This window comes from Podarcis gaigeae (assembly GCF_964106915.1).
Source record: "Podarcis gaigeae genome assembly, chromosome: 14".
NCBI classification, from domain to species: Eukaryota; Metazoa; Chordata; class Lepidosauria; order Squamata; family Lacertidae; genus Podarcis; species Podarcis gaigeae.
Window position 1 is genome coordinate 31327989 of NC_139690.1, and position 23643 is coordinate 31351631.

Consider the following 23643-nt stretch of genomic DNA (forward strand, 5'->3'; position numbering starts at 1 on the left):
GCTTAGCAGCGTAAAGTAAAACCAAGCCCTTGTTTTGTACACTTTTCTTTAGGGAAGGGCCCTGAAGATGTCCTTGGACTCCAGCTCTCATCAGCCCCAGCCAGTGTGGCCAGTGGGTGACGGGCGATGGGAGTTGGAGTCCAGCAACATCTGGAGGGATTTTGGTTCCCCCTCACAGCTTTTCTGCTTGCCTACAATTAATACAATTACATCTTGGGGCAGATTCACACTGAAGGCGCATGACTTCCCCCAAGAAGCCTGGAAACTGTAGTTTATTAAGAATACTGGAAACTGTAGCTCTGTCCAGAGTCCCCAGGGTTCTTTGGGGCAAGCTATGTGCTTGGGTGTGCTTTTAAAGTGTGGTGTGGATCTGCCCCTGGTTGACTGGTTGGGAATGGGGGCTGAGTTTCCTTCTGTACTTGAGTTTTGCACCACTGGCCAAAGTCATCATGCTCAATTGCAGCCTTAGCTGACCTGGCACCCTCCGGGTGTTTTGGACTACAACTCCCATCAGCCCCAGCTGGCATGCTGTATGATATTGGGGCTGATGGGAGTTGTAGTTCATCTAGAGGTAGGAACTAGGGAAAAATACTGTTGGTTCTGTTCGCATTTTAATGAGAAACTGCCTACTTTACACTTACTAAACCAATATTATTATTTATTAAATTTGTTACTCTGTCTTGCCCAAGGGAATGCAAAGAGACTTACAATATGCCATCTGAAACACAGCTATTCTTCAAAATTTGTGCTTCTCCAGACTTTTGATGTAGTTCTCCAACCAAACAGGGTGTACAAAATTGCATCTATAACACATCCATAAAATGCATATATTAGTGAAAATAACATTGCTTTAAATATGTGTATATTAGCCAAGACCACATACAAAAAAATGTGCCCATCAGGAGAAATTTGTACCAAAATGTTGATCAATTTTCATGACAGGTTTTGTTTTTTAAAAAATTACAAATGTCTTGGGAAATATGTGGGACTGACTTTAAGATCTGATAAACGAGAAATTTGTTCCTCCCTCACTGAGTGGCATCAGGTTTGTAAAGGCTGCTGCAAATGGTTCATGGGAATGAACAGCTTCTCGCTCCTTCCAGGCATTGCATGTGGAAGGCCCACTCAGAGTGTTCAGGAGTGGCTGGAAATCAATCTTGGGAACTTCAGCCGATACGCCCAATACCAGGACCTGCTCAGCTGGAATTTGCATTTTGATGGAGTGAGTATTTTATATCCAGTATCTGTTGGCATGGGACCTATCAGGCTTTTTCACAGTAACATTTCTTGCAAACAAGTGAAGTAATTTATGGCCAAAGTAACTTAGCAGATGATTAGAGATTAGCCAGTTTGGGATCCCCCGCTTAGCCTTTTGTGGTTAGGAGAAAGAAGCTTCTAGCCACGCATGTAGATGTCTTCATGTGGTTGTTTCCCGCGATAGAGATGAAATCCCCTCAGAAATGTACTTGCTATTTTAGCAAGTCCAATCGTTCCCAGACAGTAATGGTGGAAGTGTCATTTTTCAACCTGAGGAAATTTTCGTGGTAAACCTTCTGAGGGCTGCATGCCACTGGTGGTTGGGGCCAGAGGCAAAAACCTTGTGGACTGATGGACATGGCTCTTACTTCTGTGCAGCCAATCAAAAGCCAGAGAGTTCTATACCCTGCCTTTCCACCTTCCATCACGGCACGTAAGAGGCGGGATTGCAATTCAAGGATACATTCCAGCCAAGCAAACACACATAGTCTAGGGAGGAAGTGTGGCTTAGCAAGAGTCCCGAGGGCCATACAGGGAAGCTTGAAGGGCCACATTTCCCCCTCTTGGGCCTTAAATTGTCCACCCAAGATCTAAATCAGGACTTTCTAAACTTGGATCTCCAGCTGCTTTTGGACTATAATTCCCATCATCCCTGACCACTGGTCCTGCTAGCTAGAGATGATGGGAGTTGTAGTCCAACAAAAGCTGGAGCCCCAAATTTGGGAAACCCTGATCTAAATAGTCTAGGCAGTCCATTGTATCAGGGATAGGGAGTGTGAGGCCCTCTAGGGACTACAACTTCCATCATCCATGACCATTGGCCATACTGGCAGGGGTTGATGGGAGATGGTGTCTGACAACATCTGTAGGGAGATAAATGTTCCCCATCCTTGCATTATATGGACTGACCTTTGGGCAGAAAGATGGTGCTTATTTATTTATTACCCACCCTTCACCCTAAGGTCCCAGGGCAGGTGACAACATTAAAACACATAGTTAAAGAGCAGTTTAAAACAGCTTGCAGTCACAAAAATAAGGTGGGTACTAAAAATGTGTACCTCGAGTGTCAAATGGCAGGGTAAAGCATCCCAAGGACCATACAGGGAAAGATTTATAGGGAAAGGTTTCTTAATTTCCCTGAAGCTTCCCCGCAACAACACAGTATGCTAGTACCCAAATACAGTTATACCTTGAATTGAATGTGCTTTGGGTTGAGCGCGTTCGAGTTGTGCTCCGCGGCAACCCAGAAGTAACAGAGCACGTTACTTCCAGGTTTCACAGCTCGTGCATGCGCAGACGCTCAAAATGACCTCACGCACATGTGCAGATGCTCAAAATGACGTCAAGCACATGCGCAGAAGCGGCGGAACGTGACCTTTGCACACACAGACGTGCCATTGCGTCTTGCGTTCCGTTCGGGATGCGAACGCGGCTCCGGAACAGATCCTGTTCGCATCCCAAGGTACCACTGTATGCTGATTCTCCAGAATAAATGGGCTGGTACAATCCCAATTAATTTCATTTGGGCTCCTTGCTCCCTCAATTCCCCAACCACACTCCCTGTCCATAACTCTCACCTCTGCTCCTTGATGACACATGAGCAAAATCCTGACCTTCCCTAACAATGTTTGTACACATTCTATAGCTGACAATTTCCTGCTTGAGCAGTAATTTTTCTGATGTTCTCTAGTCTCTCCTGCGTTTTTTTTTAAAAATTTGGGTGCCAACTCTAAACCAGAAACATAAGGAGTGCCTATGTAGGCATTGCAACTTATTACAGACTGCTTGAAAAATTCGCCATCACTTGCTTAATGCTCCCCTGCAGATGGCTGTTCTGCAATCTTTGTCTCCACTGCAACTTGCATCCCTCACCCTGAAGTCTGATGCCATCAATGAAGAGGAGAAGATGTGCCAGATTCTTGCAAGACTGCAGAACAAACCACTGGAAGAGATCTACCAGTATTTGGACCAATTCAACACAGATGCCAATAAGGTACGGCCTTCAAATATTTACTAAAGAAAAGCAAAACTCCAAATCAAGTTAGGTCTTTTTGCCACCCAAACTGACTTTTCCGTTCCCTCACAGAACCCACATTGCTTGTATGCATTCTATTGCTGACAGTTTTCACCTGATAAGTTAGAATGTTAATGAACCTTGCATGTATCCCTGCAGGTCAGCCGGGGGAAGATAAGTAGCAAATCACAGTCAGTGGGACAGCCTCTCATTGCCCGTTATAGACAACAAAGTTAAGATAAATCCAAATAGTTAAGCAAAAGAGTTTGCTATTTTTTTCCTTCTCTCTTTAAATTGCAGCTTGGAATAACGTCTCTCAAAGAGGAAGGCATAAGGCAAAGGGTGCTCTCTCATTTTGTGGAGGCGATTGGATCTGAACTCTCAACCTTCAGCCCTGCAAACTGGACTCATTTGCTGTCCACAAGGCTGCTGCTTTTCCTGCCAAGTGTCAGCGCAAAGGAATCCAAAGAGATGCTGTCTTATGTTTCCGGTTGTGATGCCTTCCAAGCTGTGTGAGTATAAACCGCCGTCGTTCTCACTGTTACAAGTTTTCAGAGGAGTGTGCCAACGTGTAAGTAACCAAACTGTGGATCCCATGTGCAAGAGGAGCATATCAGCAAATTTGGGGGAAGCACAGGATTCGTGGAAGTACAACAACATATAGGTTGCAGAGGGCGGGGTGGACTAAATGAGGAAAAACCCTAAAGCAGCCCAATGAAGAATCAGCAAGGTTGGTCCATGAGGATATGCAGAGTACTGCCTCACCAACCACAATCTGCCCCCAGCCACCGTCTTCTTACTTACAACCTGTTAGGAAGGCAACACTGCCTATTAACTTCCTCCTCCTTAGTCTCAGTGTTGTCCTTGTAGAGAACTCAATAGAGAAGAGGATGGGGACAGAACCAGAATGAGCTGTCTCTGCCTGTCCTTGGCTCTGTCGCCACCTACTGTTGGGCTCCCTGCCTTCCACCCCAGCAGTCCTCATCAGCACCAGCCACCACTGTTGAGCACGCTCAGTGGGATTCTGTCTGAGTGTGTAGTGGGGGAAACCCCTGCAAACCAGGGGGACTGGAATGGAGTATTGTGGAGGAGGGCTTGGCTGGCTTATTAAAACAAGGAGGAACAGTCCACGCTGCCAAATGATCTCCTTTCTGGTGCACAGGCCAAATTCACTCCTGGAAGCTTCTATCCAATGACGTGGGAAACTGAATTAAAGGAGCAGGAAGGAGATTCATGTCTGGGAACCATGTCTGGAGAGAAAGAAGCAACCTATGGTTCAGCCTCCCCTGACCTGGTGCCCTTCAGATGGTTTGGACTACAACTCCTACCAGCCTGAATCAGCATAGCCAATGGTTGAGGACGACCATCATCCTTGACCACTGAGAACTAGTGATGCTGATGGGAGTTGTGCTTTCCAGATTCTTTGGATTACAAGGTTGGGGAAAGCTAGACCATAGTTTTTATGAGTGTTGAAGATGTTGTGATAGATACATTGTGGCTGGTGGTGGACATATTAACTATGAGCACTGCAGGAAGTCATCACTTGATGTTGCACTCATTAGGTCAGGGGTAGGCAGCCTAAGGCCCATGGACCACAAGAGGCCCACAGGAGTCGTTTAACCGGCCTGATCCAGACGGCTGTTCTCCTCTTATGCAGACCTTTCTGACACAACCTTTTATCTTCAGGGTGTCCTCGCTGAGCCAAATTTACTCTGCAATACTACCAACCAACCAACTAGGCATCTACAGGACCTTGTTTTCCTACCTTGACAACCAGCACAAGACCACAGGTAACTTGGTAGCACCATTTTAAGTTTGCAGTTCAGGAGCCATGGATTGGAAGTAGGGAGAAAGCTGATCCAGTTGATTTCCATTACAAGGCATATCTTCCTAATTTAGTGCCTTCATTGCATATCTTTAAGAACCAGACAAAATGTTCCTCTTCAACAGGCCTTTGGGTGATTATATTGTAAACCACCTTGTGATATTCAGATGAAGGGTGGTATAGAAATTTAATTATTATTAATAGTAATTCACACTTTCTGAAACAAAATGAGAATGAAAATACTGCAGTCCTTTGAACATTACAATTCTCTGAATTTTGCAATATAGTGCTCCAACCAAATCATGTAGGGAAAAAATGCAGATGCCGGAGTAAAGTATGTATAAAAATGCATGTTTTCATGGAAAATAGCATGCAAAAATGCATTATATTTGGGAACATTGCTTTGCAAAAAAAGGTGTATATTAGGCAGAATTACATGCAAGCATGTATATAGGGAAAACTATTCTCCCATATATTGGATTTTTTTTAAAAAAATTGCAAACTGAAATGGAAATATGGAGAACTGAACTAAAGATTGGGAAAATGAAAAACTGAGGGAGACTGAAATCAACAGATTCCTCCATCCCTAGCCATGGGCAGTGTGTGACGTCAGGATGGTGGGGTCTAGGTACTTTAGAGAGCCGGTGGGGAACAGAGGTAGAGGCACGAGCCCCTGGGCATGGGGCCTGAGAGGGATCCAGCAGGGAGATGGGCACCTAGGGGAGAATTCATTCCTCTTGAGTAGGAATAGAGAGATCAAACCCACCCAGTTTTGAATTCTTGGCCAAATGAGTTGCCACCTGCAACTATGCCAATGAATCCCACATGGAGCTCTGTTCAGAAAGGCTTGTTTGTTTACCAACACTGCAGGATCGGCGTGTACCTCCAACACTGGGGATTCTGAGGCATGGCTGCAAGATAACCTGGGGGCCTTCGCAGCCCTAGCTCCTTATGGCGATTTCACCATGCTGATGGCCACATTCAATGGGGTACGTTGCAGAGGTTGCCTTGTGTTGATGCATAATGCCCACCCTGTGCTCCAGAGCCCCACCCCCACCAAATGATTAGGAAGTCTGTTTTGCATTAGACTCCTCCTGAAAAGGGGAAGAGGGCAGAGCAGTTGCTTTGCATACAGAAGGTCCCTAGCGCCTTCAAAGAGTGGCAGGGTGAGACTCTTGCCAGAGAAACCCTGGAGTGCTGCTGCCAGTCAGTGTAGACAATCCCGAATGAGCTGGGTCAGTGAGAGGTCAGTTCTGCGAGTTTTCCGCATTCCATACTTGCAAAAAGAATAATTCTTCATTTCAGGAGGGGTGGAAGTGAATATTCTGCACAACAGCCCAATTGAGAAGCTTCATCCCACACATGGGAGAAGGAAAGGGCTGCCTACCTTTCTCCCTCCCCAAATCTTCTAAAGCAGTCTTCCCCGATTGGGTACCCTCCAGGTGTCTTGGACTACAATTCCCATCAGCCCCAGCAAGCATGCTGGCTGGGGCTGATGGGAGTCGTAGTCCAAAACATCTGGAGGACACCAGATCGGGGAAGGGTTGAAGAAGTCTCTAAGTATGTCCTCGAATGTGTGTTTTTACAGTTTGATGTCCGGGGCAACCTCACTGCCACCCAACTGGCTCATGTCTTTTTTGCCTCTGGAGCTCTGGATGATCCTGATAAAGTCAGCGCCCTTCTGGAACCTTTGGAGAACAAGCCTGTTGATGACGTCCTTGCTTTTATGACAGAGTTTGCAGCCTTGGCTGCTCAGGTGAGTTGTCTTTTGTTAGCTTTGGTTTATATCCATTCAATAAGATCCCTTTAATTTCTTGAGCTCTCCTGGTGCTGCATCCTTCGCTGCTTCTCTGAGGCCCAGTGTGGCGTGGTGGTAAGAGTGTCGGACTAGGACCTGGGAGACCGGGGTTCAAACCCCCGCTTGGCCACGAAGCTCTGTCTCTCTGCCATTCTTCTCTCCAGCACAATCACATTCCTCTGTGCTACTCTGGCCATTTTGAAGGCTGGGGCCATGACCTGTTCCTTCTGTGTTTCTGGTTGGCAGAGCGGCGTGACGTTCCTGCCAAACACGGAGGTGAGGGACAAGATATTTGACGCCATCTTCAGCGAATTACAGAGCCTGCTAACCTCCCAGTACAAGGACTTGTTCCAGAAAACATTGACCCTCGTGCTTCCCAGCATCAACGCCACAGCCCTGGCAGCCATTCCACAGAGCATCCCCTGCAGCACTTTCAAAGCCATGTGAGTCTTCAACCGTCTGCAGGTTTGCCAGGAGGGGGCAAAGGAACCAGTTTCCAGGCCCAATTTAAAGTGCTGGTTTTGACTGATAAAGCCTTGTGTGGTTCAGGATCCCAGTACGTCAAAGACAGCCTCTCCCCATATGAACCCAGACCCTGTGGTCGCCATCTGAAGCCCTTCTTCATGTGCCCCCTCCGGGAGAGGGGCAATTTGAGAAGGGGCCTTCTCAGTGGTGGCTCCCTTCTTGCAGAAGGCTCTCCCCAGGAAGGCTCACCTGGCATCATCCTTACATATCTTTAGGCACCAGGCAAAAACATTTGTTTTCTGCCAGACCATTGGCTTTTAATCATCTGTGGCCTTCTTGAGTGGGTGGGGCTGTTTTAATCCTGCCTTTAAAAAATAAAAATGAGTTTTAGATTTTTCTGTTTTGTTCAACACTGGTTTGAATGTACATGTTCTTATCGTAAGTTACTTTTGTAAGAAAAAAAAATCTAGTAAGTTTAAATCATTGTCACCATCATTATTAGCAAATAAGAGGTTAATTGGTATAAAGACTTTAATACGTTTCCCCTCCTGTTCCTTCCTCTCCCACCCAGAATGGCTGGTTTGGATGGCAGCTTTCGACACATGTCATCAGACAGTCGCCAAGATGTCTACAACTTTGCCAAAGGCTACCTGATGACCAAGGCGTCTCAAGGAGGTAGGTGGCAAAACTAGAAGGTGTTTGCTAGGTGGGTGGAATTGCTGTGCTTGCTTCCCAGCTGGCAGGGGGCGCTGTTGTTACTGGAAGCAAAGATGGACCATTGGTCCAGTTCAGTATAATGCTGTTTCCTCTGCTCCTTCGCCACTCATAGCAGCTGTACCATGCCCCCAGTGCAAATGGAATATAGTGTGATAGCATATTGCAAGAAGTCACTTTTTCAGGGAAATGGGTCCTGGATGCACGATTCTCCAAGAGTGATTTTTTCTTTTTTCCATTCCAGGAGATCCCTGTACTGAGAATACTCGGGGCAGCTTGGGCTGGTTAACAGCCAACTTTGGGTCCTTCAGCTCATTAGCCAGTTATAAAGACTTGGTTGCCATTAATGGAGATTTCCACCCGGTAAGTGACCTTGCTGGACCAGGGGCAGGGGGCAGAGGCTTATCCATGACTTAGCCAAAAGTATTGGGTGGGGGGCTGAATTCATTTCACATTGAAAGGTTAGCCTAGTTAATTTGCCCTTTTCCAAAACAATACAAGAACCAAAATGTAGCTGCCCTTTGAAATTTGAACCCTTCAAATGTTGCAGTGCTCTCTTCCAGCCAACCAGTGGTTCCGAAAACACTCTTCCAACCAACCAGCGTTTACCAGAATTCATATTTAAGGGGGAATTGTGCATTAAAATGAATATATTAGAGAAAATAACATACAAAAATAATTGTGTTAGGGGAAATTGCTTGGCAAACACGCACATTCATCAAAACTGTTGGATGAAATTTGTACTAAGAATTTTTTAAAAATGCAGAGAATTGAATTGAAGATGGTAAAAATGAGGAACTGACGGAAACAAAATTGACAAAATTGTCCCTGCTCCGCTGACAGTTTCCTTTGCTAAGAACCAGCTTTGTTCATTCTTTAGATGGATGCAGTTGCGAGACTCACACCATCTCAACTGGCTGAGTACACACTGGCGAGTGACACCCTGCGCGACAGTGAGAAAGCTGGGAAGGTCTTTGGCTCTCTTGATTCACACAACATTGGAGAATTCATGGATGCTTTCAATGTGGCTGCCCAACAGGTTTGCAAGACTCCCCTCTTCCTCCCCTCTGCCTTGTTCAAAGTGCAGCAGCAGGGCTCATTCAGTTTGTTACTTAATTCTACTAGTGTTAACGTCAACCAGCCAACAGAGAATGCCAGAGGTATTACTAAGCAGCCAGGTAGAGTGGTATGATATTCAGTGAGACAGCATGTGATCTGATTGCCTGTGTAGTTCTGGGTGAGTTTTTCCCTCTTTATGTTTGGCTGAATGTCTCTCTGCCCTGTACAAGGCCTTAACTGAAAGACAAACACTCTCTGTCGTTTCTTTTCAAATTATACATAGTTTTGGTTCACTTTGCTCAGTAAAGTGTTATCATGACTTTTATCTCTGGACTCTGTTGGCATTAATCAAGTGACTTTGCTAACACATCTCCCTATTGAAGGTTGCTCCATTAGAGTGATGGGGTATTGCCCAACAGCCTTACTTCAGCCTCCCCAACCTGGTGCCCTTCAGATGTTTCCGACTTCAGCTCCCATCAACCCCTGCCAGCACTGGAGAGCTTGCCAATGGCAGCCATAGATCATGCCAGCTGGGGCTGATAGGACTTGCAGTCCCAAACTTCCAGAGAGTACCAGGTTGGGAAAAACAGGCTAAGCAGGTTGCTACTAAACAGAGGGCCTTCTCTGCGTTGGCACCTCAGCTCAAGAACTTCCTCCCCAAGCCCATTTGCTTGGCGCTGCCTTTGGTAAGCCTATCTTGTTGAATTAACCTCTTACAGCAATGACTATTGGCCTGCCTTTAGCTGTTGTCTACTGATTTATTTGCAGATTTGTTTTATGCTGTGCCATTTCATTTGTGTGCCTTTTCCTTAAGTGTGTTTATTGCTGGTCATTTACCCCAAGGGTATCTAATATGGTCTCCTCCAGATATTTTGGACTACAGCTCCCATTGACTGATGGTGGGAACTAAGGTCCATCACATCTAGAGGGCACCTGGTAAATGATACACTTTGACATTAGGATGTTAGTTAGCTAGGTACACCTGTCCTACTAACACTGTGCCTTCTGTGCTTTTTACTTTCTTCTTAAAGCACCAGCTCACTCAGCTGCCCAACTTGGAGACCAAACGGTTCATCCTTGGCGAGATCTTCTGCCACTTGAGTGGCGTGCTGAAGCTCTTCACCACAGAGGACTATGCTGTGTGGTTTGGGCAAAGGCTCCCTCTCTTCCTGAGCAGCCTTGATGCCCAGAACCTCGGCTTCCTGCCCAGTGACATGTCCTGTGATTCTCTGGCAGCCATGTAGGTACCAACTCTATGCCTATCCCAAGGTGGGGGTGATGGCGGAGTCATTTGGCGTGGCCCAGCAAAGGGTGAGGAGAGCAGTCACAGAAACTCAAAAACTGCATTGCTCCCAGTCAGGCGGTTGGTCCATCTAACTCAGTATTGTCTACACTGACTGGCAGCTGTTCCCCAGGGTTTCAGGTGGGAATCTCCCCTAGCCCTACCTGGAGATTGAACTTGAGACCTTCTGCATACAAAGCAGATGTTCTGCCTACTGAGTTCTGCCCATTATCATAGGAAAGGGCCTTATACTGAGTCAGACCATTGGTTCATCTGGCTCAGTATTGCCAACAAAGGCTGGCAGCAGCTCTCCAGTATTTCAGACAGAGAGTCGTTCCAAGCACTGCCTGCAGATGTTGCAGATTGAGACCTTCTGCATGCAGAGCAGGTGCCCAGTCACTGGGCAATGGGTCTCCTCCCCAGTTGTCAGTGGAAGATGCTTTGCTGATCCAAAATGCCTCCCCCTAACTTCACTCCTCCCTTCTTTTGAATCTCCAAACTGAGTATTATTACTTCAGTTACAACCTCCTTCCTAATCTTGCAGAGTGGAGGGTTTAAATGATCACCATGCCAACAGCACATTTGAAAATCCAGAGGATATATTCTCCTTCATAAAAAGGATTCTTGAATTCCAGCAACAAAATTCAGGTAAACAAAGGAAGCACATCTCCTCCCCACCCACCCCAAGGAACACTTTACCTTCTACCCACCCCTGATGAAGACCCTCTTCAGAATTTTAAACCTCAGAAATGTGCGTCTGCATTTCTAATTCTCTTTATGATTTTGTCACAGGTTCTGCCTGCACTCAGGGGGGCTCCACGGACCAAGAGTGGCTGAGCAAATTCTTTGGACCCTTTTCTGCCTATGGCTCCTACTCAGATTTCACTGCACTGAAAAGCGACTTCCGTGGGGTGAGAGCGGCACAGACTTTGGAGTTTAACGTTTGTGGTGTTCTTGACTCTGGGCTGGTTCGGGCATAACACTAACTCATGGGTCACCAATGTATTGCCCTTGAGGCCTTTCCTTGGTGCCCACAAAGCCTCTAAGGGCCCCTCCCCCATCATTGCTCCCCTTGGGCAGTTTAGCTTTAATAAGATCACTCAAGGAAGAGTTTGGAAACTTTCACTTCCTTTTTTTAAAACCACAGTTTCCTGTGTCATCCAAACCTTGGTAAACTGTGGTTTAATCTGCACCTTACTGACTCAGTGACGATTGGAAGCTTGGGGTGTTTGAAGATTTCTGGATTCTGAGCTTTAGCCTGGTTTCCATCCAACTCCAGCTCTGTGTTTCCAAATGCAGGTGGATTCCTTGGACCTCTTCTCCGCCACTGCCTTGGCTCAGTTGTCCACTGAAGGTCACACCATTTACAGCAGCTCAGCCATGGTGCTCATCTTCCAAGCCATCCAGAGAAAGAAGGAGCCAGAGCAATTCCTCAGCACGTACCTGGATGAGTTCAACACCCTGGTGCTGAAGGTAAACAGAAGCTTGTTGACAGACTTTTCCTCCGGGGCTGGAAACAGACTGATTTTCTGCAGTGTAACTGGAGCACTGGTGGTCAACTCCAATGGGAATGCATGGTCTGTGACCTTTGGGGTAGCTGGGAATTACTCCAGAGCAGTGGATTTCAAGCTATGTAGCACAACCTTCACCAGGATGGGGCCCTCCTGATGTTTGGGACTCGAGATCACCCTTTCCAATTTCCTACAAACTTTCAAAACTCATGTAATTGTCAAGGGTTCTCATTGCTAGCCCATTGCTCTCCATTGTGTGAAACGTTGTCAGCTGATTTCGTTGATCCTTTTGGGTGTAGTTCCAAATCAGAAGTGCAGGGTCCCTTCATGATACCCACAGTCACACCCCCTTCTAAGATTGTACAACAATCTTATAATATTAAACAATTAGAGTTGCATTATAACAATCAATGCAGATCTCCATTGCCCTTCAGCTACATTTACTATTTTCTGTGCGCTTACTTGGGCAAATGGTTTGGAGTGCTCCAATATCTTCATTTGGAGTGACTTAGATTGTGTTTTCCTTGAAGCTCCATTGTACGTTACAGAACTTACACACCATTCTCTTGAAACTGGAGCACCTAGTGTTGTCAGTGTTCCTAAATGCTCAGCTTTGGAGCATATGGAACAACTCGTTGGTCTTCTTCCTGTGTGCCTTCTCCAGAGTGACCCTAGGAGCCAATCCTCAGTGGCTCATTCACCTCCTTTCATTCTGATTGGCTGCAATCGGCACCAGGGGTGAGAAGATTTATTCTCAATGACTTCAAAGCTCCCCTGTTTGGGTAGCTGTAGGATGCTGGAGACCTTGCTGCAGAAATAGTAACATGTCTTCAACACTTCTGCTTCCACCTAGAACCTGATCTTCAATGAAGTCACACTTATTGCCTGGCTTTTCCTCTTGCTTCTTCCTCCAGAACCGCGGCTTGTTGAGCAATCCCAAAGTGCGGGACACCATGCTGATGCTGTCGGCAGAGATCATTTTCCCACAGATTGCCACCAGTTCCCTGGAAGACACAAACACTTGGTTCCAGAAACTCAACCTCCTCCTCCCGGGTATCAATGGAACAATTCTTGAGCTGCTACCCCTGGGTATGCCCTGCCCATATTACCAAACCATGTAAGTAGCTGGCATACATTTACCTCAGTAGTTTTGAGGTCCCTTCACATAGTTTAATAACAGACAGAGGTTACCTCTTGTACACATTGGTGGCTACCACACAATCTGCGTCCTGAGCATCCATCCTGATTTGTTGTGGGGACACCAGATTCTGCTGCCTCGAGCAAGTGTTATTCCAACACTTTCCAGTGCATTTTACTATAATCTGGGGAAGCGGGTTTATTGTGCAAGATCTTTGACTCAACTTCATTTGAGTACAGTGGTGCCCCGCAAGACGGAAAACCCGCTAGACGAAAGGGTTTTCCGTTTTGGAGGCGCTTCGCTAAACGAATTTCTCTATGGGGTTGCTTCGCAAGACGAAAAAATCTTGCGAGTTCCCGCGGGTTTTTTTCGCTCACCCCCCTTTCCTAAGTCGCTAAGCCGCTTACCAGCTGTTCCGCTGATAAGCCGCTTCTCAGCTGATCGCTAAAAGCCGCTAGACCGCTAATAGCGCTAATCCGCTAAGCTGTCAATGGGCTTGCTTCGCAAGACGAAAAAAACGCTAGACGAAGAGAATCGCAGAATGGATTCTTTTCATCTTGTGAGGCACCACTGTAACCTTAATTTGAATACCAGTTGCTAGAAACCACAGGAGAGCAGACCGCTCTTGTGGTCGGGTCCTGCTTGCAGGTTTCCCACAGGTATCTGGGTGGTCACTTTGAGAACAGGCTGCTGGACTAGGTGGGCCACTGGCCTGATCCAGCAGAGCTCTTCTTATGTTCTTATCTTCTTAATCCCCACCCCCACAGTCTGGAAGCAGCTACACCCAGCTGAGGACACAAAGGCTGGTTTCATCAGACCACCTAGTTCAGCACTCTGGGTTGCATCCAATGCTAGTCCTACTCAGAGGAGACTCATTGAAAGTGATGGTCATTTGGAGAACTGTTATACAAGTGATATAATGAAATTCAGTTAGAGGGGATTTGAGAAAGTCAGTTAACAATGTTATAAAAATTAGGTATTTGAAGAAGTAATTGTTTTTTGTGTTTAGTTTTTTTGTATTGAAATGTGTCTTTATTTTGTGTGTGTTTTGTGATGTCATTTTTGTTATAAATGTGGAAAATTAACCAAAAAAGATTGAAGAAAAAAGAAAGAAAAGAAATTGATGGCTGTGACTATCTGAGGTTCATTCATCTCATTGGGTCTATTCTGAGTAAAACTTAGTGGAACACAACCCTCTATTTCCAAAAAGATTCCAGAGCCAGTTGCAAGCTATAGCCCTCCCAAACTATTGTTTGTTCTCTGCACCTTGAGCTCTGAGGTTCTCTGCCTCTGAATATGAGTGCTCCATTTCATTTCCATGGTTCCATAAGGCCTATACTGGAGGAAGGGCAGGTTGGATGCTAGTAAATGAATATGGTGAATAGGTGGAAAACAAGTGTGACTCAAGCCAATGTGTGGAATTGCTTGTGTTTCTTCCTCAGTGTGAAAGCGATGGATGGTCTCTACTCAACATTATCAGCCAGGAAGAGGCAAGATGTATATGACTTCCAGAAGACTTATTTAGCTTATCAGTTTGCTGATTCAGGTAAGGAGCCAAAGGGGCAGGTCTTAGGAATTTCGCCCTGAAACAGGAGTGGGGAATGGACCAAATCCTTATCTCTCCTGCCCCCTGTGGCCAAGCTTGACATGGGAGCGTGGTGGTTCACCTGCTCATCATGTGATGCCACAGGTGACCCATTTTGTCACCATAGCTTGAAGTTCAGTCACATGGGCCAAAGTGCTGTGCTGTGAAAGCCGCAACAACCAGCTGATAGGCAGTACCTGCAAAGCCCTTTTGACAACTGGCTGATATGTGATGTCAGGTGTCGGGCAGGTGGTGGAGTCTTGGCCAAAACAGTTTCACTGGCCTGGTGGACCTAATTATTGAGCCTTCCCCCAACCTCAACCACTAGTTGCAGAGTGTTTATGAACAGTCTATCTGCTCAGAAGTTTATCTCTTCGGTGCTTGGGGCAAACTGTTTTGCTGGTTGGAAGAAGGGCAGGGAAGGAGGAGGAGGGTGTCATACACTTCCAACATTATTTCTGCACAAATTCATCATTTGTAAGGAACCCAGCTGTGGATTTTTGTCCGTCTTCGCTTGACACATTCTCTTGCCTCCACAGGGTCAGCGTGCGATGGTGGGACTACAGGAATCCGAGACTGGCTGACAAAGAATTTGGGGGAGTTTTGCACAGTGGCTAAGCTGAGCGAACTTCAAGCTTTTTACCCAGAACTTGATGGAGTAAGTTTTTCTCGGCACTGTGCTCCAGAGGGGGCTGCCCCACCTCTTTCCTCTGCAGGGAACAGTAGCAGCCCTGCGCAACAATGAAACTATCTTCATCCAGCCTAAAATCGCCAAAGGGAGCTGACATATCTTTAAAGGAAAGGATTGATGTTCTCTGCAGTCTCTTTATATTCCACTCTTTCTTCTCTTCTTGAGTTTTCAAACTACTGCTTGCTTTAGAAAGTAAATACTTCAGAAATCAACCTGATTGGCATCCAAATTGTCTTTCTAAGTCCGGTGTTTCGTTTAATCAGTAGCAATCTGGGGAGCAAATTTCTCCCGTAATGGTTCAGTTTTCGATGCTTGAGTATCATCATTAAGCTGAGAAGCAGCAAAACGAAGCTGTGCGTTTTCTTCTAAAGCAAACACAGATTTTTAACACAGGCTGTGTAATGTTTTCAAGGACAGTACGGACATGGAAAATCACCCATGAATTCTGTCAAAATTTATGCAAGAAGGGTTTTTTCTGGGTGGGTATCTTCCTTACATATTTTAAAAAGAACACTGTATTTAACCATGTAACAACTATTCTAAATCAAACATGATTTATCTGTGTTTTGGAAATGGTTGCTGATATCCAGAGCGCCGTCTCTCTACCCGCTCTTTATTCTGTGGTTGTGCTGATCTGCTCAATTAATAAAATAATAATAACGTTGAAAACAGCTGAATTGGTATGTTTCATGGTGGTGTTTTCTTTAAGAACAGACAGACAGACACACACACACACACACACACACACACACACACACACGTAATGTGGTCCTTTTAACCCCACAACCATGCCCCCAAAAGGTGGGATCAGACAAGGGATGGAGTAGAAATTCAGTTCAATTCACATTTCACTTGCAGTTTCTGCAACAATATATTAACAGAAACCCAGTGGTATCCTTTGAACTTTGCACTGCTCCAGATTTTGCAATGCAGTGCTCCACCCAAGCAATATACCGTATTTTTCACTCTATAAGACACACCAGACCATAAGACGCACCTAGTTTTTGGAGGAGGAAAAGAAGGAAAAAATATTCTGAATCCCAGAAGCCAGAACAGCAAGAGGGATCGGTGTGCAGCAATCTCTCTTGCTGTTCTGGCTTCTGGGATAGCTGTGCAGCCTGCATTCGCTCCATAAGAGGCACACACATTTCCCCTTACTTTTTAGGAGGGAAAAAGTGCGTCTTATAGAGTGAAAAATACGGTATACAAAAGATGGGGCAACACAGGCCTAAAAATGAATATAGGAGTAAAGGATAGCATGCAAAAACGCGTTATACTAGGGGGAATTGCTTATCAAGGAAAACTGCATTAAAAAAGTGTATGTTAGGAGAAATATACACTAAAATGTTTCTGAATTTTAATGAAGGCTTAACCAAAATTAAAACAAACAAACAAACAAACACAAAATGATTGGAAAAATGAGAAACGGGGAAGAATTGAAACTGATTAGGCCAGCCCTACGTGGGGATACTGAGTGTTTCGACCAACTGATTGCTACTGATTGAACTAAACTTAAAAGCATCTTTTGCCAACCTGTGGCCCTTCAGACTCTTTTTGGACTACAACTCCCATCAGCCACAGTCTTGCTGGGGGGTTGGAGGAGGTGTGGGCAGTATCTACAGCAGGAATGAATAAATGGATTTATACTCCATAAATAGGTATGTAACAGTGAAGTATCTTTATTGGTTGCATGAAAATAAATTTTACTTGGATTAGACCCATTGGAATTAATGGATTCAGGCTCATCATCTCCATTACTTTCAATGGGTCTATTCTGACAGTAGATGCAGCCCCACGTTTCTTAGGCTGCAACCTGGGAGTATGCTCCACTTAGCTCAGTGGGGTTTATTTCTGAGTAGACCTGCACAGAATATGCTCTGTTAACAATATTAGGCTGCAATCCAAACATGGAGGTGTGGCGAAGTTCATTTATAGCTGTGCTAGTTATGACCAATAGCACCTAGGGAAGCCATGCCTAATTGCAGACCTGGAGCTGTGGCCAAGGCTGGATGTGCAGACAGAAGAGTGACCTGTTCTGGTCACATCCACACCACACTTTTAAAGCACTCTTATGCCACTTTAACAGTCATGGCTTCCTGCAAAGAATCCTAGGAACTATAGTTTTCCCAAGGTGCTGAGAATTGTATATCTATGAGGTACAACTCTCAAATCCAATCACAGCTCAGTTGGAGGGAAAGTGTAGGCAAACTTTTGCTGCTTTCTCAGTCTCAATTGCCCATCTGTAAAATGGGACCAAGGCAGGAACAACCTCACAGGGTTAAGGGGGAAAGGAAGCAAGGGTCTTCATACAAAAACAACATAGGTCCAGACTAATAATAATAATAATAATAATAATAATAATAATAATAATAATAAATTTATTTTTACCCTGCCAATCTGGCTGAGTTTCCCCAGGCACTCTGTGTGGCTCCCAACAGAATTAAAAGCACAATAAAACACCAAACATTAAAAACATCCCTAAACAGGGCTACCTTCGGATGTCTTCTAAATGTCAGGTAGTTGTTTATCTCTTTGACTCCACAGGGAGGGCGCCACTACCGAAAAGGCCCTCTGCCTGGTTCCCTGTAGCTTCACTTCTCGCATGGAGGGAGCTGCCAGAAGGCCCTCAGAGCTGGATGATGCGGAGTGGAGACGCTCCTTCTGGTATACTGGGCCGAGGCTGTTTAGGGCTTTAAAGGTCAGCACCAACACTTTGAATTATGCTCGGAAACGTACTGACCTATCCGATACAGTGCTTTGAAGCTGGCACCAGACTCTGGAAGCATGAATTTTTAAACTGTCTATAAAGGCTCTCACTGATGGGTCGCCAAAAATGGTGAGGGTGCTTCCAGATTTTCCTTGATATCTGATCGTTTAGTCCAAGACCACCTGATTTTTAGAAAGTGGGTGTTTTTACAGAACGGGGCCACTAGCTAAGAATCTGAACTTTTGTACACACTCAAGGGCAGCCTGATTACTAGGAAAAGGTCTAGTTTGTGCGGGTGACAGGAGTGAGCCAGCAATAAATCACACCGAGCAAGTTGGAGTAATTCTTTATTAGCAAAAACAGCATCTGCACAGGATTGTCAGGCCTAACGAGCACAGCAGCTCATCTCCAGTAGGTCCCATGCTCCCATGAAGCAGTCACTGAGTCTGAAGGTCCCCACCTCCCCACAGCTGCTTAAGTCCCTTCCTCACCAGGGTTTTCCCCAAGCAATTGGAGAGTGTACCTGCATAAAGCTAACTTCTCATGGTCCTTTTAATGCTTCTTCTTGTTCTGGGAGACCAAGAGGCAGGGGAGCTCATTGCAGCAGGAGGGGGAGACATACATGCCAGACTCTTCTCTGCCTCTTGGCCTCCCTCCTCTCCAGCCTCCACTTCTGCCTCCACTTCTGGACTCCTCTGCCACAGACTTACTAAACCCTGTTACCTCTTCAGCTTTCAACAGCTCCTCCTTCCAGTCTTCTTCTTCTCCTCCCTGTGTCCACTTATCATCGTCTCACTAGCAATCCCTGGGTTCTGAGCCTCAGCTGGTTCCTTCCACCATTCTTCTGTGTCCAACCAGTCCATGACATCAGGCAGTAGGGAGAGGAGCACACCTCAGCTGCAGAGCACCTGCTTGGCATGCCAAAGGGCCCAGGTTGGATCACCAGCATCTCCAGGTAGGACTGAGAAAGAGTCCTATTTAAAATCCTGAGAGTCTCTGCCAGTCATTGTTGATTGTACTGAACCAGATGGACCATTGCCCTGAGTAATGGGCAGCTCTGTATGTAACCTGGAATTTGATACAGACACCCCCCCCCATTACTTATATAATAATTATCTTAAATGGCCCATCCCCATCTCTCATGCCTGGTGTGTTCCACGGCACCATTACCACTGGGAATAGTGGAAGCCTTCAGGTAAGACAAAGCAAAGCCTGGCACAAAACTTGATAAATGGCATTTGACCGGGTGAATAGACACAAGTGAAAACGGATTGCATAGGAAATGATGCAGACTAGGGGTGCACATCCACTTTGGATAAAGTCCAGATATGAAGCTGAAGTATTAGAGGTAGCCAGACCTCCTCTGGAAATGAAATGGGTCTTGCCATAAGCGGTCCCAAGCAAAGCAGTCTAGTTCCAAAGCTTCCAGTCTTCCTACAGTAATTCCTTATAATTAATCCGCAGATGGAGAACCCTTCTGCCCTCAGACCAGCCCAAGCAGCAGACCTAACGGTCATTGCCCAGATGTTGCACAACTCCACCCTGGCCAGCCTGGCTCTTGGGGTCGTGAAGAACTTTAAAAACTATGGCTCGCTCCATGAATATTTGTCCAGGCTCAAAGGCCCTCCCTGCAAGGTAAGGTTGGGGGGACGGTTCCCATGCCATTTTGTGATGTGCTAAAATCTATTTCCTTGGCCACAGTCTCACTTGATCTATGTGTTCCAACTTTCTGATACCTCTCCTTGATAAGACAGTGTTCCGTTTTGTGCCTGTTTTGGATGACTTCTACACAATTTTCTGGTTCATGTTAATGAAGAGCATCTCATAGCCAAACACAGGACAGATCCACACCGTGCATTAAAACATATTTAATGCATATTTAAAGCATGTGTCTTTCCCCAAAGAATCCTGGGAACTGTAGTTGGTAGGGTGCTGGGAATTGTAGCTCTATGAGGTGGGACTACAGTTCCCAGGATTCTTGACGGGGGGGGGGGGAGTGAGGTACTTTAGATGCAGCCACAGGAGGGGAGAGTGTTCATGTGCTCAGATCCTGTTATGGGTTTCCAACGGGCACCTGGTTTGTCACTGTGAGAACAGCATGCTAGACTAGATGGGCCATTGGCCTGATCCAGTAAGCTGTTCTTGTTTTCTTCAATGTATGTCCAATATGTGTCCAATGTATGGTGTGGATCTGCCGATAGGCTCTATTTTGTGCTTTCCATCAATGTGTAATCTAGTGGAACGGGCTTGTGAAAGCCAGCTCCCTCCCTGCATTCATATCTCTTGATATGTTTTGTGACCAAGTCTGTTGAGCCTAAGCATACCACTGGCACACCCTACAGAAATCCTGAAAGCTCTTTCTTTCTCTGGACTGTTGTGAAACCCACTTCTTTCATCCCTGTGTCTTCCACGCAGAGCTACAAGCCCACAGAAATCTTGTCTATGTGTCAAGGACCTTCCCCACTGGCTGCTCTCACCCCTGAAAGCCAGCAAGAGCTTTTGGACAATGTATTTCTCTTCTTCAAGAAAGGAGGAGGTTCAATGGACTCCTCTCAGTGGAACGAAGTCTACCACCTTTTGCTCTCCAACTTCCTACCGACTCTGGGGACACCCCGCCACCCCCAATCATCCTCCAAGGCAGCATGTGAACTCTTCCAATCCACGTAAGTCAGAGGTGGCGTAATATGGGTGGGGGGAAAGTGTGCAAAAAAAGAAAAGGCATCTATTACTGAAAATAACGTTCAGAAATGCAGAAGAAAGGGTGGCTTGTAAAAATGTGCATATTGGGCAAGACTGAGTACAAAAACTAGGAGACATATGTACTAAAACACTTAACAATTTTCATGAGGACTTTTAAAAACAAATAAAAAAATATTGCAGACTGATGGGGTGGAATTTAAGACTAGGAAAAAATGAGAAATTGAGAGAAACCAACATTGACAGATTCATCCACCCCTATATCATATAACCTTGAATTTTGTTGGAAATGATAGGACAGAGAGGGAGAGAGAGAGAGAGAGAGAGAGAAAGAAAGAAAGGGTAAATAGATAAATTTCTGAACAGAGCCTCCTAGAATCTTATGTTGCTCAAAAGTTCCACTCTAAAAAAATACCTCACCTGCTGCTTCAAAACTTATTTTTTAATCGCAGAATGAAGGAGATTGTCGCACTTCACCCCAGCCTTACTAAATGGCAGGAAGAACTTGCAGAGGTCAAAAGCCTTTGCCTCCTGGGTGATCAACAACCCAAACCCACAGGTAACCTTTCATTACTAAGGGGGAGGGTCTTCCTTCAGTCTGAGGGTGACATTCCCTTCTTAGAGATCCAGTGTGGTGTAGTGGTTAACAGCGGTAGACTCGTAATCTGGGGAACCGGGTTTGCGTCTCTGCTCCTCCACATGCAGCTGCTGGGTGACCATGGGCTAGTCACACTACTTTGAAGTCTCTCAGCCCCACTCACCTCACAGAGTGTTTTTTGGTGGGGGAGGAAGGGAAAGGAGAATGTTAGCCGCTTTGAGACTCCTTTGAGTAGTGATAAAGCGGGATACCAAATCCAAACTCCTCCTCCTCCTCCTCCTCTTCTTCTTCTTCTTCTTCACCAAAACAAAGAAGAAAAGTGAGCAGAACGTAGGAAGTCAGATTGTTGGTCCTCTTAGCTGACATGTTCCCAAACTGATACTTCCTCTCTTTCCATTTGCAGCAGCAACACAAATCCCTGAAAGAACGGCAAATCACCCCCCTGGAGGTGCCAAAACTCAGAACGTTGCAAATGTCACAGGTGATGCCCCTGGGCAATCTGCGTCTCACAGTCCTGGAGATGCCACCACTCTTCCAACCGAGGTCCCTGCAGCTGCCACAGGGGCCATCCAGGGAGGTGCTTCAACCCTCTTCCCTGGGAGAGAGGCTGGAGGCATCTCTGGCAGTGCCCGAACTCTCCACCCAGGAGGCAACACAGGACGGACAACTGGATGGTCTGCATCTTGCACTTCAAGGCAGACTACCACTCCCACCCTTGGAAGTGCCATAGGCAATACCCCTGATGTCACAAGAGGCACCACAAGCAGCGTCCCTGCTGCTCCTACAACACACAGCCCTGAGAGTGCCACGGGCCACATCCCTGGAAATTCTACAGGCACCATCCCTGGTGGTGGTACAACTCACATCCCTGGAGGCACAACCAGCAATGTTACTAGAGGAGCCTCAACTCAAATCCCTGGTGGAGCAACAAGCAACATCCCTGGTGGTTCTGCAACCAACATCCACGGTGGAGCAACAAGGAAAATCCCTGATGCTGCTGCAACTCACATCTCTGTAGGAGCAACAGGCAACACCATTGGTGGAGGTGCTGCAATTGTCCTCCCTGGTGGAGCAACAAGCAACATCCCTGGTGGTTCTGTAACTCACATCCCGGGAGCTACTGAAACTTCAGTTCATGGAAGTTCAAACAGCAACATTCCTGGAAGAACTACAGCTCCCATTCCTGGAAGGGATACAGCATACAGTCAGGGTATCCCGGGAGCAACTTCTGTCGCTGCTGGCAATACAACTCACAACCCTGGAAATGTCTCTGGAGGTGCCCCTGCATATGCATGGACTCACCCAGTCCTATTTTTCACCTGCCTTCTCCTCCCTTGCTTTATTGTAACCATTTCCCCATAGTGCACCTCTGTTTCACAACCCACCTGCAAATTTGCCTAAATAAGAGACACTCTTTGGAATCAGGCTACAGTGTTGTGTATCAGTGTCTTTCCAGATAAGTGGTAGCAGTTTTCTAGCATCCTGCTACTCTGGAATCTTGAATCTGTTGTGTTTGATTACACAGAATATATTTATCATGCAATAAATCATCCGTCCAGCCAATGGTGCACATCAAAGTATTCTGGTATCCTTCTAGCTTCACATTACCGTGAAATTTGTACAAAATGGGATTGCCATATTTCAAACAGTGAAGATCTGGACAGAAAAGTTGTTGAGCTTTTTTTTTTGGGGGGGGGGACAAAATCTTTTGGAAAATCGGCAAAAGTGACACTGCCAACATGGGCTGCCATAGATCTGGATTTTCCCGGACATTCCCACGATTTTCGTCCAGACACTGCTGCCAACTGCAATATTCCGTGCATGTCCGGGAAATTCTGGCCTTATGGCAACCCCAAATAAAGATGTAGGTTGTTGTGTGAAAAGAGGACCATGTGTGGCTTCTGTAGAAAGCATTTCCCCTTCTTTTCTTCATAAATCTTATTTTCCTTAGTAGCAGTAGAAAGAAAGGTTTGGTGGAAGCTCTATCATCTAATATTTAATATTTATTGCTGAACATTCCTTATTTCAGAACATCTCAGTTTGGAAAAGCAGCTGGACATTGCTGGGTGCCCCCCCCCCACCATTCTGTTCCTCTCCCCTGACCCCTAACAGAGTTTAGCCCACATAGCGAGTTAAAGTTAGGCAGTTCAGTGGGACTTATTAGGCATAGGGACACACAGTTATACCAAGTCAGATCATTGGTCCATCTAACTCAGTATTGTCTCCAATGACTGGCAGAGGCTCTCCAGGGTTTCAGGCAGGGAGTCTCTCCCCACCCTATCTGGATGTGAAGCAGGGGCAG

General features: G+C 46.0%; 1 protein-coding gene across 2 annotated transcripts in view; it reads left to right on the top strand.

The window, feature by feature from the left end:
• The window catches only part of LOC310830964 (uncharacterized protein), a 61701-nt gene extending 38755 nt beyond the window's left edge, over positions 1 to 22946 (top strand). Inside the window, exons 38-58 of one of the 2 annotated variants that reach the window (XM_083710804.1) lie at positions 1104 to 1222; positions 3083 to 3250; positions 3572 to 3783; positions 4958 to 5061; positions 5967 to 6085; positions 6685 to 6852; positions 7141 to 7337; positions 7931 to 8034; positions 8318 to 8436; positions 8954 to 9112; positions 10164 to 10372; positions 10959 to 11062; positions 11207 to 11325; positions 11714 to 11887; positions 12840 to 13042; positions 14506 to 14609; positions 15188 to 15306; positions 19511 to 19681; positions 20462 to 20709; positions 21196 to 21302; positions 21745 to 22946. In XM_083710804.1, coding sequence (XP_083566930.1) covers positions 1104 to 1222; positions 3083 to 3250; positions 3572 to 3783; positions 4958 to 5061; positions 5967 to 6085; positions 6685 to 6852; positions 7141 to 7337; positions 7931 to 8034; positions 8318 to 8436; positions 8954 to 9112; positions 10164 to 10372; positions 10959 to 11062; positions 11207 to 11325; positions 11714 to 11887; positions 12840 to 13042; positions 14506 to 14609; positions 15188 to 15306; positions 19511 to 19681; positions 20462 to 20709; positions 21196 to 21302; positions 21745 to 22703 — 3986 coding nt within the window. In that variant the 3' untranslated portion in view covers positions 22704 to 22946. The remainder of the gene's footprint in view (positions 1 to 1103; positions 1223 to 3082; positions 3251 to 3571; positions 3784 to 4957; positions 5062 to 5966; positions 6086 to 6684; positions 6853 to 7140; positions 7338 to 7930; positions 8035 to 8317; positions 8437 to 8953; positions 9113 to 10163; positions 10373 to 10958; positions 11063 to 11206; positions 11326 to 11713; positions 11888 to 12839; positions 13043 to 14505; positions 14610 to 15187; positions 15307 to 19510; positions 19682 to 20461; positions 20710 to 21195; positions 21303 to 21744) is intronic. The other variant, XM_083710805.1, reaches the window with a different exon arrangement.
• The last annotated feature ends 697 nt before the right edge of the window (positions 22947 to 23643 follow it).